The sequence below is a fragment of the Dermacentor andersoni genome, chromosome 10 (assembly GCF_023375885.2).
Source record: "Dermacentor andersoni chromosome 10, qqDerAnde1_hic_scaffold, whole genome shotgun sequence".
NCBI classification, from domain to species: Eukaryota; Metazoa; Arthropoda; class Arachnida; order Ixodida; family Ixodidae; genus Dermacentor; species Dermacentor andersoni.
The window spans coordinates 103,985,154-104,002,300 of NC_092823.1; the positions used below are offsets into that span (position 1 = coordinate 103,985,154).

The following is a 17,147-nucleotide window of genomic DNA, read 5'->3' on the forward strand; positions in this document are numbered from 1 at the left end:
TCAATAACAAATGTGTTTTTTTGTTTTCCCGCCGGTGGTGCGTAGGCGTTCGCTTCTTTTGTCTTTGCAGCGACAGAAATTGTCCCCTTCTGGGCTGTGCTAGTGAGCACGCGATGAGAATTCGCGGTCGTTCGATGATTTCGTGGGTGCCAGGGTCGTCTCCAGGACAGTGAGTCCTGGGCCGTCTCCAGGAGAGGCAGTGTTGCGTCTGGCAATACTACCCAGGACGAAGTGCGGCGCCACCGTCTATGCGGGTTTCTGAAATGCAGGCTGTGTAGCTCGTGGACAACTCCGGTTTTCCTATTCGAATATGGACGAAACGCAGAAATGCTTTTACGAGACGACCACTGGGCCAAGTTGAGTAGTATCTGTTGCGCTTAAGAAGAGAAACTTGAATTCTACTAACCCCTGACAGTAGAATTCCTATTTAGGACGCTGGAAGTTTTTGCGAGGTTCCTGAAAACTAGTTAAGCTTCAAGAAGACGGAAGCACGAACTTTACAAATCCGTAACTATGCGCCAAAAAAAAAGCATGTCGCGGTTTCGTAAATTGCATCTGTTAGAGCATCTAAAGCGCACAAATCTGATACCTGAATTTACCACCCGCGTGAAATTATTACGTAGTTTTACGGGGGTTTTTTCTCCCCTTTAGATATTTTCTATGGTGGGTTGGCAAACTTGTGATATTGTTATTCATTGCTCACTTACAGAGTTGTAAACTGTACACGTGTATTTTATTTTGCAACTTCGCAATTTTCAGCAAATTTCGCAGAAACATTGACGGCCTCACTCAGAAATCTATTTTCTGTTGTCACGTCACTTCAACCTCTATAGCCTCTATTAAATGCAACAAGCTTCACCAAATTCGGTGCAGTCGTTGCCTAGAAATGCGAGTTCTCCTGTACGATGTGTTAGGAGTTCCGGAGCTAAAGCTTCCTTGGACCTTGGCCGAAGATCTTTAGTGTGCACAACAGAAGGCAACCAAAGAGCTAATACTCTTTCTAAACACAACACGAATAGATTTATCGCCATACGCGATCGCAGAGTCGTCATCACTGCTTCATGTTGAGTGCCTACTTTGGGAAGCGATTGTCGCGGCAATGTCCACTGACACCGGGGACACAGCATATCGTACATAGCCAAGACAAGTCCACTTGTCGAAACGCTGGCTCCTGCTTTCACCTTGTTCTCGTTTTGCTCATAGCCGAAGCAAGGCAGACAGAAAGAGAAAGTCTCGGGATGGCTATAACAGGTAATAAATAAACGAGACTTCAGTAATACGGCGTGTAACTACATTGGTCGAATGCTAATCGCATTGCCGTCGACAGTCATCCTGAGATGGGCCATGCCTTAATCTATATATATAAATATGTATACGGTCTTTGCTCTGTTTTCTTTATTTCCTTTTGTATGTGCGTATATTAAGGGCAGATCCTAATAGAAATTAAGTTGTGAGACAGCGCTCGTGCGGTGCATTTACTACGTTATCGCGTGTCCTTGCGCTGAGTTTTCATAACCATGAATATATAAATAATCCATACGCCTACAGCCGACATCAAAACCCGGAGGGCAAGACTAGCAGGCAGAGGTAGTGTTCAATAACGTGGTGAAATAACGTGAATTCCGGATTGGTCGTTAGCCTCTGCCTAGGGAAGATAACCAGCGGCATATTAGATTTGCAGAAAGACTGCCAAGAAAAGGGAAGTGCAATCGACAACGGCAGATAACTAGGTGGCATGATGAAAAAAGAAAGCCATAAGGCGAGGTCATCTTGCACAAGACATGGGTAATTGGATATCGATGGGAGAGGCCTTTGTCCTGCAGTGAACATAAAAGAGAGACGATTTCCCTTTGTAATGCTTGGGATCCGGGAGAGAAATAAATAAAATAAAGTTACAATCTTCTGGTTTTCCACAATTGCTGGCACCAGGCTATCACGATTCAGACACGCACCAGTCGTCTACGAGCGAGCAATCCGTGAACGCCAAGTGTATTTCCCGGCCGGCATGTCGCTCGTAAATGAACTGTAAAATACGCCGAAGCAGAGGCACGCACGAGGGAAAAAGTGGGCAGTACGAGCACCAGCATTACTACTGGATGTCTCTGCAGTCACGTGGGTATCTATAGCCCTGACTGTTTCATGCAAAGGATTCTGAAAACTTTAAGCGAATCGGACTGCATAAAGTAATATTCCTGCAGGGCGCATTCAGAATTCATAACTGTAATACTTTGTTTTCCGTACGCGTGTACATTCCCGCCTGACTCTCCAGAAAGAGAGATGAATGGTACGCCTCACAACAACTTGTTCTCAAGGCGATCAAATATGTATGGAACATCGGTACGATACTCTCAAAGCAGAAATGCAGACGCGTAAGCGTAAAAGAACTTTGAATTATTGCTTGGACAGGCGGTAACTGTCGCGCGAACTGAGTTCACGGGCCGGAAGAATGATGGCAGCCGTATGTACTACAGATAAAAAAAAAAAAAGAAGAAAACAGGCTGTCAGTTCGCTGCTACATACACGGAGGGGAGCTGCTTCTCGGTCCCCGCGTTCCTTTTTTCTTGTTTTTTATGGATATCGATAAAAGTTAACAAAAGAGTGGTAGTTGCCGTTTGCTGGTGACGGCTTGTGTGCGTAGCTTGTGGTACCTTGCCATTCGCTCGACTCACTCTTCATTAGCCTCCAGAGCCTTACGGAGTTTTTTTGTGTTTGTTTGGTTGAGGCGCATAGCCGCAGAGTCTGCGGAGAAGCAAATGAAGCCACGCCCTTCTCTCCTCGTAATGCAGAATGCCAAAAAAGGCGGTACATGGTTGGTTTTGAGGCGAATGGCTTTCTTTAGCAATTTCTTCTGGTTTTCGAGCTGGTCGGCGGTCGAAGCTTCACCCCGGATACAAAGGTCCCGACGCAAAACGGTTGCGTGCTCTTGCGCGAGCCAATCGAGGGCTGCATTCGTTACTGAACGCCAAATGGTATGTGTGTTTGAGACTCGTGTGTTCTCGCTCGAGAGCTATAGCGGCACCCTATCGATGCTGCAGTGAAGAGCTATGTCTATGCTACCGGTTTAGATGCGCTGCTTGATGGTGACGTTTTTCTACAGAATAACGCAAGAAGACCACAAGCGCTACCAAAAATTTCCTTGCATGAGCATATATGCTTCTTGAAGTGCGTCATTAATTCCTTTAATAAAATGAATAGCTTTCCAGAAGCGTTAGCCTATTCGCCTACGTTGAGAATCATCCTTGGCTTCTGCACAGTTTTCTCTTCATTTTTCTTACAGCAATAGCTCTGTATGACTGGTCAGCAGTTTTCCTGACCACTCTTGCAGGTGCTGTCTTAGCTGCAACAACCATGTACTACCCTGCTGTATGTGCACATATTTACATACGTTTTTTTAGGAGGTCCCCCTGACATTCTCTTGACGCAGAAAACTGCGTATGTAGTTAAGCTCTTCAATCTTCTTATAGTCTAGACAAAATAAATCAATAAAACTTGAACTAAATCTTGAAATTCTTATGGCAGAAGAAAAAAAGAAGCCGCCGTAACATTGCGATCAGCCTGGGTTTTGGACTCTGTCCAATGCCCGACGTATTGTCGAATTCGTCATGTCGCATATCGTCAGCCTTGATTTCTGTTTCAGCAGATCAGGGGCTGCTGTTCAATTTCGATCACTCGGCGCTGCTTGACGTTCACCCAAAAAGCCCGGCCGCTGAGTGTTTTGGCATGCCATCCCGGTCGACGTACGGTGGCAGGGACCCGGATTCGAACCCTCAACCTCGTGCTCAGCAGCAGAAACCACAACCGCTGATCAACTCCAGCAGGATTAGAGTTAAGCGAAGCGACCTCAGTTCGAGACTACGGCCGTTGCTCGAAAGAATGGAGCACGTTACAAGAGCATTCCAGTTATCGTCTGATGCTCATGAGCTTGCCTCTGTACATTAATAAAACCTACGGGACCACAGCCTTTCGCCCTGGTGGAGCATGGGAAACAGTCTCGGTACCATAGTGAGTGGGCTAGTAGCTACATCTACAGAGATTTAACACGCTTTAACAACAAAACTGGCTTTTTAGGGTTTTAGCAACCTTTTTAGTGATTGTTTTAGTGATGGATACAAACGGTAACATAGCAGAAGATTGGCTGGGGTGGGGAAACTAAGAAACTTGCAGGGGCAAGTTGTAATTGGACACCGTTGGGAAGAGGCCCCTTCGTTCTGCGTTGGACATAAAAATACGCTGCTGCTGCTGTTAATGATGATGACAATAATAAACAGCAAGTTGTCCTGCTAAAATTTCTCAAGGGAGTTTGGCAATGTTCATTGTCTCGGTACCATTTGAGCCCAACGGAAGTATGCGCCCACGTATGTCGCTATATTTCAAGGCAAACCGAATAAATTGTCGGTGAATCATCTGGATACAACAAAGCTGTTTTCCTAAGCAAAGCGAAACCATGAATCCTGAAGTCGTTTTAGAAAATCTATGCTTCTTTTGTCTTTTCTTATACTCATCACAGTAGGAGGCAACTTAAAGCTATATTTAAAAAAATCATAAATAAGACGACTGGGAACAATGAAAACGTAAAGAATGACAAAATACCGAGAAAGTGGTCGTCATCATCACTCAGGGACTTTTCGCTAAGGGTGGAGTGTTTGTGCCATTACTTGGCGACCTTGTCCCAACGAAAGTTTACCAATACCGTCAGCAAAGTAGTCACGATAAGGCCAAGAAAAACTCACTTTCGTGTGAAGAATAAGAGACGGGCCAGGTTGTCGTTGTAGTCGTCCAGGTCATCCCCTGCAAGTGGTCAGTAAAAGTCAGTGAGTGAAATATTTATACGGCAGACTTTTTTTATTGTTGCGAAGAAAAAAAGTCGTCATTCTGTTTCGCAGATTTAACCGGTGGTTTATAAGCACCACCTGCAGAGGCTGGCAGTGTCACTCTAAGGCCCCACATCAACGATACCCCGCTCGAAATCTCGTTTAAACAAGGTTCTTCTGAGTAAGTGGAACATTTTCGCAAAAATGTACCACCTACTAAGCGGAAACTATGCGGAACTAATGTTTTCTAACGTCGGCTTTTCCTTCGGTCGATCATCTTGCCACTGCTACTGTACATCACTCTTTAATCTTGTTCCACATAAGTTTCCACTTAATAAATAAAACATTTGAATCTCATTCCTCATAGGTTCAACTAAGTGAAACATATTGGCAAAATATTTCGCTTACACAGGGGAGCTTATGTGGAACAAGATTAAATAACCAACTTTTGACACGAACGAGCAACAGAACGCCGGACAAGTGCCCCCTCTTCATGTGAATCGCAGTTCCCTTTCCGGTGCTCACTGAACACATTCGAAACGCGTTCGCTGAGAACTAGTACCGGTGCGCCGAATGATCACGTCCCAATAAAGATTTCTCTCTCGTCATGGAGAATGGCAGCAACGCGGAAACTACGCAAGCATCTCCAAGCCTCTTCGAGACCCAGACTCATCGAAGGCTTATGTGGCAAGATTCTGGTTTGAAATCGTGACGCAGCAAGTTTCGCTGCGGGTGTAATAGTTGGGGATACGTTCGTGGTGAGTATACGAGGCTGGTGGAATCCTTCGTACTTCACCTCCCACCCACACGCACTCAGTGCTCACTCTCTCCCTTTTTCCTCTTTCTATTCCTCTCTCCCCCAACCCCACTGTAGGGTAGCAAACCGGATGCTCTTCTGGTTGACGTCCCTGCCTTTCCTGTCCTTGCTTTATCTCTCTCTCTCTCTCTCTCTTCGTACTTCGTTAAATTTTTTCGCCCGATCTACGCCGTAAAAATATGAAGTAATTCTGAGTAAACTGCGCAAGGGGCGCGCTTTTTAGTGGGAGCTTCCTGGTTTGGCACTGAGAACATTCCGGTGTTGCCGTTTTAAGAGGCAAGGTCCATTGGGTCAGGGTTTAATGACGTGTAGAGTAACAAAAGCGTTGCTGTAGTCGGGACACAGTGAACCACTTTGTGGGGTCGTTAGAGGTAGTTAGCACCACAAACTGTGGGAAACGGCAGAACGCAGCTCCTGAGTTGTCACGCCAGGAGTTTCAGGGATAGAAACGTGTACAGTCAGAAACAAGTGGCGAATCAATGGGCGAAGGATGAACGTAAAATGAACCATTCCTACATGGCGTGACCTGTACAGCCTTAACGTGCAGACGAACATTTACCATAATCGGGTTCAAAATGAAACAACTTATCGCATCGACCCAATTGTTCTGCATATGCATCGGCTGGATGCATTTAGCTCGACGCCAGTGGGCTCAATACTGGTGCTGCACAGCTGCAAATAAAGCGCGGCACACGCTGGTACACGCGTTGTGTTGTGGATACTCATAAATGGAAAACCTAGGGGCATTCTGTTCTTTAGTTAGGCTTCTTTCAATGACTGACCGCGTGGTAAAGAGGACAAAGCCAAGGAGAGCCGCACAAGCACTAAAATTCGTTTTGATGCATCATCAGCAACGCTTGCAACCATACTTAGACATCGAATTTTATTGCAGGTAGGATATGTGTATCATTAAAAAAACAAATTTGAGACCATCTGCTTCTTAGCCAATCTCGCGTAATAGGCAAGGACCATTGCGTGCGCTTAGAAACAAAACTAGAACAAGAATCCAAGCACTGACTTTCTGCTAAAATCTGGCCTGGCAATGTCTTTCACTAAGCGTACTAGCTGTACATGTGTCTGCAAGGCGGCTAAGGTGAACAGAATTCAATCAATATTACCAATCTAGCAATCCCATCAAAATAACTGAGTTATGCGCGCTAGAAGAATCTATTAACACAATGTCAATGTGACACTTCTTTTGTTTGGAGATCTGTTGATGGCTGGATCGGGCTATTTGAATCTTGCCTTCTGCATCTTATAAACTCCCCTTATTGTCGCGTTTCCAGGCTTGAAGTTCCCTTCAATGTTCATGCTGCCGTGTTGTGGCGCGCACTCGTTTTTGCCCTTGCAGCACTGGCGGTTACACATTGTAGAATGTCAGCTCGTTCGTATACATGTTATTATTCCGGATTAACGGATGTGTAGGCGTCACCATCAGCGCGTGTCGCCACCTTGCAGCATTAAGTTCAGTCACAGTGCGTAAAGCTACTGCTGCAATGACAAGCCGTCTGGAACTTGGCTACTGGCGTAGAAGCATCGGCAGCAGCATTATTACGAATTCCTTGCGGCCTCTTCGTTTTCTTAAGATGAGAACAATGCCGAACACGAAAACCACCTCCGACCATTTGCAGTTACACTAAACACCACGAGACGTCGCCATTAGTCCAGGTTCTGCCATTAATGTCTTCGGACTTCCGGTATTGTGTAAACAGCAGTAAGTGCACTGACAGGCCAAACCTCTACAAACATAGTCGGTAAATAGATAAACTGAGTTACCGTTCCGTTTAAGGTATGGAATATCGATCCTGGGAACGCGGAAATCGGCCTTCAATAATAAATGAGATCAAGCTCGGAAGCAATGTTTACTCTCTGTACGACCACATGCTTGTATTAAGCACGCCGACAAATGAAGAAAGCGACGGCGAAGAAAGTCACACAAAGAAAGTATGCAAACACCAGAGGAATCCCCAAGCAGCCATACTACACAACGCTTACGCGTCACGCAATGCGATTAGATTGTCATTATGGACATGTTTAGTTCTGTAGAACTACGACAGAGATGGTCGACGCAGAATAACTTACTTTGGCCGCTTTTTTTTTATCTGGGGTTCACTAAGGCTAATGTCATTCTGCGAGCGTGTTCTTTCCGAATACCCACGCGGGAAAAGGTCGAGCTTGTTGGCGTGGGTGCCTCGATAAAATGTGCTGCCCTTTGTAGCATCGTTAGAGGGTGCTAGCGCGTGCCGCTGCATGGGTCATGCGCCGTGTTGACGGCGACGAGATAAAAGTGTTCCTTGCAGGGAAACGTCGCGATTGTTTGATTGCAATTAGTGGCTTGTAACTGGCTGAAAGAAAAAGATCAGAACGAATAAATCCGCACTCAATTTAGTAAGCCAATCGCACTTCCGGTAAGTGGAGGTAGTGGTAAGTGGAGGTCCTGTCGTTTGTGTTCTTCTTCTTGAGTCCTGGTCTTCTGCGCCTTGCCTTTGCTACTTCAAGTTGTTCAGGTCATAGATATATCAAGGAATAGATAGCAGTATAGAACCAGGGAAGCGTCTTGAAGCATCTTGCAACTGCTTCTAATAACACTTAACAGGCTGCAACATAAATTCATTTGAGTAAGTGGAACAATTTTGCAAAACATGTACCGCTTATGTTGAGGAACCTATGCGTACCCAGGATAAGAGTGCATGTTTGAAACCCACTAACGAGCAGTGCAGCAAACCAGCATCTTATTGTGTTTTTCTTTTCAAATTAAATCAAATCAAATAAAACAAAATTACTTTATGTCCCTTGTAGAAGGAGGGACTCGGCGCGAAAAGCTGCCGATTTCAGCAGCTCGACGAGGAGGCAGCTACGATGCATGGTGGCATGGTGGATTATGCGGCACCGACGAGGAACGCATTCACGAGAAGCCTTTCACGAACAAAACCTTATATGGCAATGGTACAAACACTCTACTTTAATACAACGCATCACCGTTTTACCAATGCACGTGGCCATCTAAATTTGAAGTAGATTTCGCCGCAGTGCACGGATTTGCTGAGGCGGAGTACATCTTTTCGCGACTACGGAGAGGGCAAAAAGGGAGAGAGGGCAAGTGGGTGGGGGAGGGGGGGTGTTCGAGGGTGGGCGGCCGGGTGCGGACTCTTCTCGGGACATGTAGGCGCGCCCAATGCCATGCGATGTGGGCATTCGATCGATTCTTTCCGCATTTGGGACGGCGACGAAAGGCGCGGTCGTACCCAAGAGGGCGCTCGGGCGATGACGGCGTGCGGTTCGCCAGTTGTACGAATGTTGCGGCCACATTCGGGCGGGGGTATGCTGGGACAACGTACACGCCACGGAGCACTCTGCCGCGGCTGGTCGTACCGGCGTCTCTGGTTTTAAACGTCCCAACAAAAGAATCGAGCTTGGCGTGCGACGAGATGAACAAAACAACAGTGCCGCTTGCTGCTGCAGGCGGCGCCGGGCCGCTAGAGACGAGAAAGAAGCCGATAATGGAACCGCATTGTGCAAGTTTCTCTGTAGCTGACTTTCTGGACGCCTGCGATATTACACGCGGAGGGAGGGACGTATTGGAACAATACATCCTCGCGTACAATGTGGATGCGCTCACTGTGACGCAGTTATCTCTTAGTTGCTAACACTTTCTTCAAATAGCATAACATTACATTTTGCTTGTTTATATTATCTTCTAATGCAGACTACTCTAGCCTTGTAAACACTGTCCTGTGTTGTTCTACTGTCTGATTATTGGGTGCGTGGTACGCACGTATTTCGTTTTGTACTTTTTTGTGTGTTCACATTTCGAAATGTTCTGACACTTAATATAACACAGCGTTGCGTCAGGTGACCAAATAATTCCGAGGACGTGTTTAATTTTTCGGTTATTAGTACTATGAAACTTGCCGTCGTCCCCCCTTCCCCCCGCTCCTTTGATTTAATGCAATACTCCTGGTGCGTTATAAGGTAGTCTAAAACAAACAAGTTCAGACATTTCCAGCCGATTACGCCTAGAATCCCGCAGCCAACACTTGCATCTCATTTTTATCAGGAGATGGGGGCAAAAATAAACAAATACAAGTTAGTACATATTGAGGGGCTCGTTGTTGCACAATATCGCAAGGGAATACTGCGCGAATGTAAAGGAAGAGACACCACACAGGAAGACGTGTGGAGAGAGTGTAAGCCCAGGACATGTACTAAGTTTATTGAAGCAAAAAAGAAAGGCCATCATGTAGGCTTTTGGTCCAACCAACAGACGAATGGGCTAAGAGGAAACGGGAAACTACTCAAAAATTGAAATTATTGGGTGACATTCTGTCACAACAGTACGTGGCTGTTTAAGAAGGCTATTTGTGAGGTGAAAAGCCGCACCATTGTGTAGCACGCACAAAAATTTGCAGTTTGTTTCTTATTTAAATAAACTTACAGTACTTCACGTGAATAAGTGTTTATGTTTTTTTTGTGTGGGATAGAAATTATCTAAAATAGTGATTAGCAATTGCAGGTCACACAGTGAGGAGGCGAATTTGCCCTTTCTTACGAGCCTTGACGGTCAGCTTCTGTTGATTTACACCGCGTAATCCCCCTTACACGGTGACTTACACCACGTAAATCCCCTACTCTTCCCGCCTCCCCCAAGTTAGGCATATATGTAGACTTTCGCTCACTTCGATGAGAAGAAAAACAAACAGACAAGAAAACAGGGGCAAGAACTCGGGCTCCGCTCCTCGAACGGATATATCCTGGAACTTTCACAGTGTGCAATCTTTTAACCCCACCGCGTATCTAAACAGGACAGAGCTACCGGGCAGGAAATTCTAGGAGGCGTTTCACTCTGCGCATTGTCCTCTTATACGTGCACGCTGAAGATTTACCTGCCAAGCTTCGTATCATTATAAACACTTCGAGGTCAGTTTTATTAAACGGCTAGGAGTTGCACCAAGTGACTTTCCAGTTAGTTTACCGCTTCTGTCGATCACAGTGCTTGCGATGGAAGACTCGAAGGCATTAATGTGGCGAGTTTCTGTCTAGCTGCAAGGCTAATTGTTGTAAATTACGCAGATTTCTACGGAATCGCTCTGTATTCCGTCCGGAATTGATTTACGGGTATAACTAAAGGGATTCATGATCCCCACGCTAATGTCTTTCATGTGTGTAAAATAGTGTTCAATTAACAATATATGTGTAATCCTGGTCCACATAAAATAAGTGAAACACAGTTTTTTAGGCACGCGGTCTACAAAAAACGTTCCACTTATTAAGTGGTATGTATTTCGGGGAAAAATATTAAGGCTGATATTTATGGGAACCCGTGTGAAGATTCTGTTAAGAACTGAAACTGAGACCTACATTAACATGTGAAACACAGCTCTTCTAAGTAGAACGTGTTCTACAAGAATAGCTCCTCTTTAGGCTGAACGTATGTGAAAAAAATGAGCGTTGACACATATTCAAATCCACGTGGGGTAGCTTTATGCCACATATACTGTAATATTATGTAGATCCCTGAAAGGGAATGACGGTGTAAATCTCTTTATAATTAACACCCTTACTACTTTTTTAGGCGAAAGGGTGTAAGTGACAGACAGGTTTAGAGCTTTATTTACTTTTAACGGCGTAAAATATATTTCAACGCGCAACGATAAAAGCTCGTGAAGCACTTTCCTCCGCTCTACTCCTTTGAGTGTTTCTATGTGTCTGGGCACCTATATATAGCACAAACTAAGATCCGTCGTTTAAATACTCCAAAGTTTTCCCACGCGCAAAGCCCCCTCAGGGGGTCCGAAAAGCTTCATCGACGAGCCATCCGTCTGACAATGAGTATCGTTCACAGTTTAATCCACGTGGGATCACAGACAAAGTGCAGCTGGGAGCGCCTGATGGATCGTTTCGCCGAAGCCGCATTAAAGCGGCCGATTTCGGCGTTCACGGTTTCGGGCGACCTTTCTCTGGCAGCCTTATCGTTGAAGTGCACGCAATGCGCACCGTTTTATTGATCTTTTGACCCACGCCGATACGCAGACGCGAGTGGAAACCACTACAGCGCGACCTTGTAACCACAGTGCGGACCGTTTTGTGTCTTCCTCAGCCTTCCTTTCCCGGTGGACGAGATAATACCCCGTAGAGCCAAAGCAGCCGGCTTCGTGCGTAGTGGCTTGTTCAATTGACGCGCCCACTGTAACCAGAAACGAATCAAGATTTGGTCAGGCAACCGACGTCCCAAAACTTTTATCCCTCCCATGCGTACTGAGAGGGTATAGCGAGCGACCAACAGACGGAGCATACAGCTGCCTCTCATGCCATCTATCGGTTCGAAATGGTATAGTGAACCAACTTGCGAGTACTTGCAAACTTTTCCTGCAACTTAAAAAGAAAAAAAAATTATTGTAGAGCCCATCTTCGACTATTGTATAAGCTATATGAGCATGCGCAGCGCGCACACACAGCATTCAAGCTCTACATTAAAGTAAAAAGCTCCGCGCGCCTCTGCAAACCTTCCAACCGACCACACTTGATCTGAGCATGCGCGTATATGTCATCATAGCACGACGGTAGCGGTGCCCCTTCGCTCACCTGTCGCGTGTATTCCGTGCCTGTTCTGCATGGTCCTGGCACCGAGGATGTACTCGAATGTGCTTCGTCTGCCTTACAGTTCCGTCTAAAGTTTGTGCTTATTGGTAATTACAGGCAATAGATACTCGCTTACCACGCTGCAGGCCCTGGTTCGATTAGGCTAGATTAAATTTTACAGCGAAGCTGTTAGCCTCCAGTTGGTTGGGATTTCGCATGCCCGTCAGAAAAAAAAAATTGAAGAAAAAAATGAATGTGTGTTGTATACTACATCTCCTTTGGAATCAGGCATACAACACACAGCTCAGTATTCATTTCGATAACGAAAAGCACAAAACAACCGTCAAAACCGCGTGATGGATGGTAAGGCGCCTGTGAACAATGCGAGGTACGTTGCTTCTCCCCGCTTGTGCTTTCCAGTAAAGATTACGGTTGTATAAGCTGCTCCAATGGGAAAGGGGCAATAGCAGCATATGAATCAGTGAGGGACGTCCCCAAACTTCATATGTAAAAGGGAGAACTGCCTAGCAACTCATTCAGTTCATTGCAAGACTGCTATGGGTAGACCACGCAAAGACTCCCCAAGAGCAGCGTGAATACGATGAGCATCTAACAGTGCGAAATCGTTAATGCACAACAACGGTGTCGTGGTAAGACTAGGCAGAACAACAAAACATTTCTTATCCCCATCAGTGGCATTTGAGTGGTTTTGTAACCGCTTCGCTGGCCATCCACTTTTGCAGGGTCGGGACGGCAAGTCAATGGTTTTTTACGTGGTCATCGTATTGACGCGATGTATAAAGACTAATTTGGGGTAGGGTAGCCAAAAAAAATTCTGTCGCATTTAAAGCTTTGAACCCAGCATCAAGCATCGATGATTCAAGTGTGCGAGGCAATTGACGCTGGCTAGAGGACGTTTTCATTCACTCTGTATTCGGGTTCATATGCTGCCTCTATTCACCTGCGCTTTGAGAAAAATTGCCCGATATTAATACGGGAATTCAGTAATAATAACAGGTCATCCTATCTTATTTTAATGCAGAACAACGGCGTCTCCGAGTGTTATCTAAGCATACCCAATTTTGCGTTAACTGAGCTCCGTCATATACCTCCAAGTTTTCAGACTATATGCTTATAATATAACGCTTTTCCGGCATTCGCTGTGTTTTCTTCTCTCTCTGGCACCTACTTTATCGCTCCAATAGATCACCGCTTAACAGATCTATGTGCATTACATGCTCCCCCCCCCCCCCTTGCTACACTGCTGCCTCTAATCGTGACCGGAATGTCACTATCAGCTATCCGTGCTTTCTTTCAGGCAGGCGCACTGCCATCTTACGCATTCACTTAAGAATAACTTTAAGAATAAGCATAAGTAAGTTTTAGTCCGACCTTTCCATTCAAGCACACGTGAAACGAAGAAATGATCTCATCAGACAACGGCTTGATCGATTCCAACGCAACTTGCTATACATTTTGGCGAAAAACCTGAATTCTGCCGACTTTAGGAAGCAGAATTTTAGCTAAAGACAATATTGGTACGCAAATTGTCGAAAATTGGTAAGTAAGTTTGACAAAATTATGCACCATAAAGAGATATCGCTGTTCCCTAAGCCACATCACTAGATCAGTAGGTGTAGTTTACGGATAGTATAGATAGCAGATCCTCTAATACGCAGGGTGTTTCCTTTTCTTTTTTTTTGAGCTGTACCAAATTTTTATAAATTGCCTGTGGCAGTGAGCGCCAGAATAGTAGCCCTGGTCTAAATTACAGGACTAGGCGGCCATTACTTCTAGGAGAAAGCAGACTGCTTAATTAAATAAAGAATTAAATATTCAAATACTCACTTATTACAAGTCTCCATCACTAAACCCGACACGTAGGCCAGATTTCATCCACTACGTATCAATTAAACATCTAGGTGCCTTTGTGTCTATCAAGTGTGTTCAGGCCCCGATGAAAAATTTCGAGGCTTCTCGCCTGCGTGCCTCAACAGCAATGTATAGTGTACGTAAATGCTGCAATTAAAGGAAACCCTTCATAGCTTATATCTTATATTCAAGCACACCTCACATGTTGCCATATTTTCATTACATATACAGTATATTTTATGCAATTTACAGAGAATATTTTTAGGCCCCTACATAGCCATGTTATATCTTTCATTTGTCATTGACCGCATCATCGATAACACAATTTTCCTGGCGCTCCTCTGGCCATCATTGGTCCTTACGCCACAAGATCCCGTACATTAACATAATCAATTAAAAGCGCCTGACACTTTGGAGTCATTGAACGGTATTGTCGAACAAAGAGGAAGCGGCACACGTGCGTATCCTCTGCGCCATTTCACGACCGACAGGCAAAACAAAAGTAAAGAAAGAAGGAGCGATGTCTGCAGTACGCCTGCACGGCTGCGAAGAAAGGAAGTGGCACGACCGGTTTAAGAAAGTTATCGCTCTGGCTCCGGAAAATTTCTCTAGCTTGAAGAATAAGAAAAAGAAAAGAATCGGGTAGGCTCTACTGGAGACGAAGACGCTGTGGGGTACGTGAAACGTCTAGCGCGTGCTGCACAGGATATATGGACACTATAGAGTACAAAAATAGACGTATCCAGATGCAGGAGAGACACGTACTAACGCCTTATAATGGTTAAGCGCCTAACCTATGTTACACCTAGTGGCCATCTCACGGTCCAATTTCTCAGTCGTGCTCGCTTCCAGTTCTCAGGGGGCCCGTTCGTTTTGCAGAGCGTGTTTGGGCACCGGGGTGAAGAAATGAGCCCCCTACCGGTGGCGCCCGAGACTGTCCCGCCCGAATCGAGCCCACGGCGCCCGCAGGTGGCCTTGTGCTCCTGTGCTTGCCACGATCTCGCCTGCACGTGCTCCCTATGAAGACGGACACGTTCCGCCGTGGTCGAAATGGGTTGGGTGCCCCTTCGTCTTGCTGCCGGAGACTCTTCACGCCCTTTCTGGGCCCTACACATCGTACTCATGGGGGGCCCTACAGCCGAGCGAGTGTGAAATTTGTGCAACACGTTGCAAACTTGTAGTCCTCAGAACTCTGGATGAGAACCAATATGAGTTTGATGAATTATGCCTGCTACCGCTAACGGCGTTCTCTCCCAAATGTGCTACCATTACTGCGGCCATTACTGCTTTGCACGGCGACACGTATACTGCCTAGCTACGCCTCTAAACGCCGCGCGCGAGGCTAAATTTAGCTCCTATTGCATCATGCGTGTCGCGACGGCGGTGCCATCAACCCACACGACCCATGTATCATCAAGTAGTGGCCCATTTCCTCTACGCAACGATATTAATGTAATGCTCGTGGGTAGTAGGGTTGCGAATATACAGCGTGTCCCAACTGTCCCGCACCAAGATTTAAATCATGCAAATGGCACGAAACTGGAGCTGGATTCTCAGTTCTACCTATTCCTCCATTTCCAGTTCTTCCCTGCCTCCAGCTAACGATCAATTAATGATTCTCTAGAACGGTCTTACACATATGTTAACCACAAGACCCCTTTCTCCATGTACACCTGGCCCATCCCACTTTCTCTGCAGTCTCCCTCCTATTTGTTCTTCCGTTTATTTCCATTTCTTCCCGGCATTTTTTTTTTCTTTTAAAGACCCACGCAGACAGAATGCAAAGGCCCAGACGCCGGGATACCTTTTTCGGCGCCTCGACAACAGAAGGTCGTGCCACTTCTGTATGCCACTGCAACGAACCTTACGCCGAATTACTGAGGCTAACGTCCTTGAAAGACGAAGCCGCTGCCTTGCAACTACCCTATCCATTGCCCTCGGCCTCCGTGTCGCCATCTTAGCACCTTGAAAACTACCCGGCGCATTGCTGCTACGCTACTCAAGTCATTCTTTCAACTCCTGTCTTTTTGTTGCTCGTACACTGACCGGCTCTTCTAAAACCCCACAAAAGCACGCCACCTATGACTCCTCTGAAGGCTCCCTAACCTCCCTCACGCTCCCCCATCACTCCACCGTCCTATGTCTTCCTGTTTCTCTGCTTTATTTTCCTTTCTTCTGCCACCTTCCCACTCTACCACTCTTGTCCCGTCGTCTTACTAACCACGCCTAGAGCCGTCAAACGACATCGTTCATTTTCTTTTGGGCCTGTCCCTTTACAGCCAGCCACGGCCGACAACGACCGCGCGTGAGGACTCTCCACTAACCCGTTAAAACTAACCTGATGGGGTTGACGAGGCCCCATTTGACAAGGATACGTTCTCCTATAGAGACGTTGGCCAGCCTTTCTGAGGCGCCTTATCCTTGTTTATAAACTTTAGACCATGTGGACAGAACCTAGGTAATTTTGTTTGCCATCGCTTGAAGAAACTCCAATTATTTATTGCGTTCCGTGTAATTGCATAATCAGCCTTCAATAATTATTCTACTTCTCAAATAGTATAATTAGATAAAAATGTCCATGAGAAAATAAGGGAGCAACATGAAAAACTCCCGATGCAGCTTTCTGTTGCTCAATACGTGCTAGAAAAGAGTGTTTTTCCGAGCGTGAAAGAGGCCTGCGAATACACGCAAAATTCCAGCGCTGGCGCTCGAAGCACATTCAGTGTAGTCGCGGGCTTCTTTCACGCTCGGAAAAACATTTTTATGCCGCACGTATTGAGCAACAGAAAGCTGTATCGGGAGCTTTTCATGTTGCTCCATTATTTTCCCATGGCCATTCTTCATCTCACTATACTATTTGGGGGAAAGAGATAAGTAGAAGGCAGGGAGGTTAACCAGAATAACGTCCGGTTGGCTAACCTGCACCGGGGGAATGGGAACTATACTATTTGAGAAGTTGACTAATTAATGAAGACTAACTATACAATTACGTGGAACGCAAAAAATAATTGGAATATCTTCAAGCGATGGCAAGCAACATTACCTTGGTTCTGTTCAGCTTGGTGACA

The 17,147-nt window shown here is 45.8% G+C and overlaps 1 protein-coding gene across 2 annotated transcripts in view; it reads right to left on the reverse strand.

Annotated features, from left to right (window-relative positions):
- The window catches only part of LOC126544561 (uncharacterized), a 156,226-nt gene that overhangs the window by 18,283 nt on the left and 120,796 nt on the right, over nt 1-17,147 (reverse strand). For both annotated transcript variants that reach the window (XM_050191914.3, XM_050191913.3), the window contains exon 4: nt 4,731-4,788. In XM_050191914.3, the coding sequence (XP_050047871.1) occupies nt 4,731-4,788 (58 nt within the window). The remainder of the gene's footprint in view (nt 1-4,730; nt 4,789-17,147) is intronic.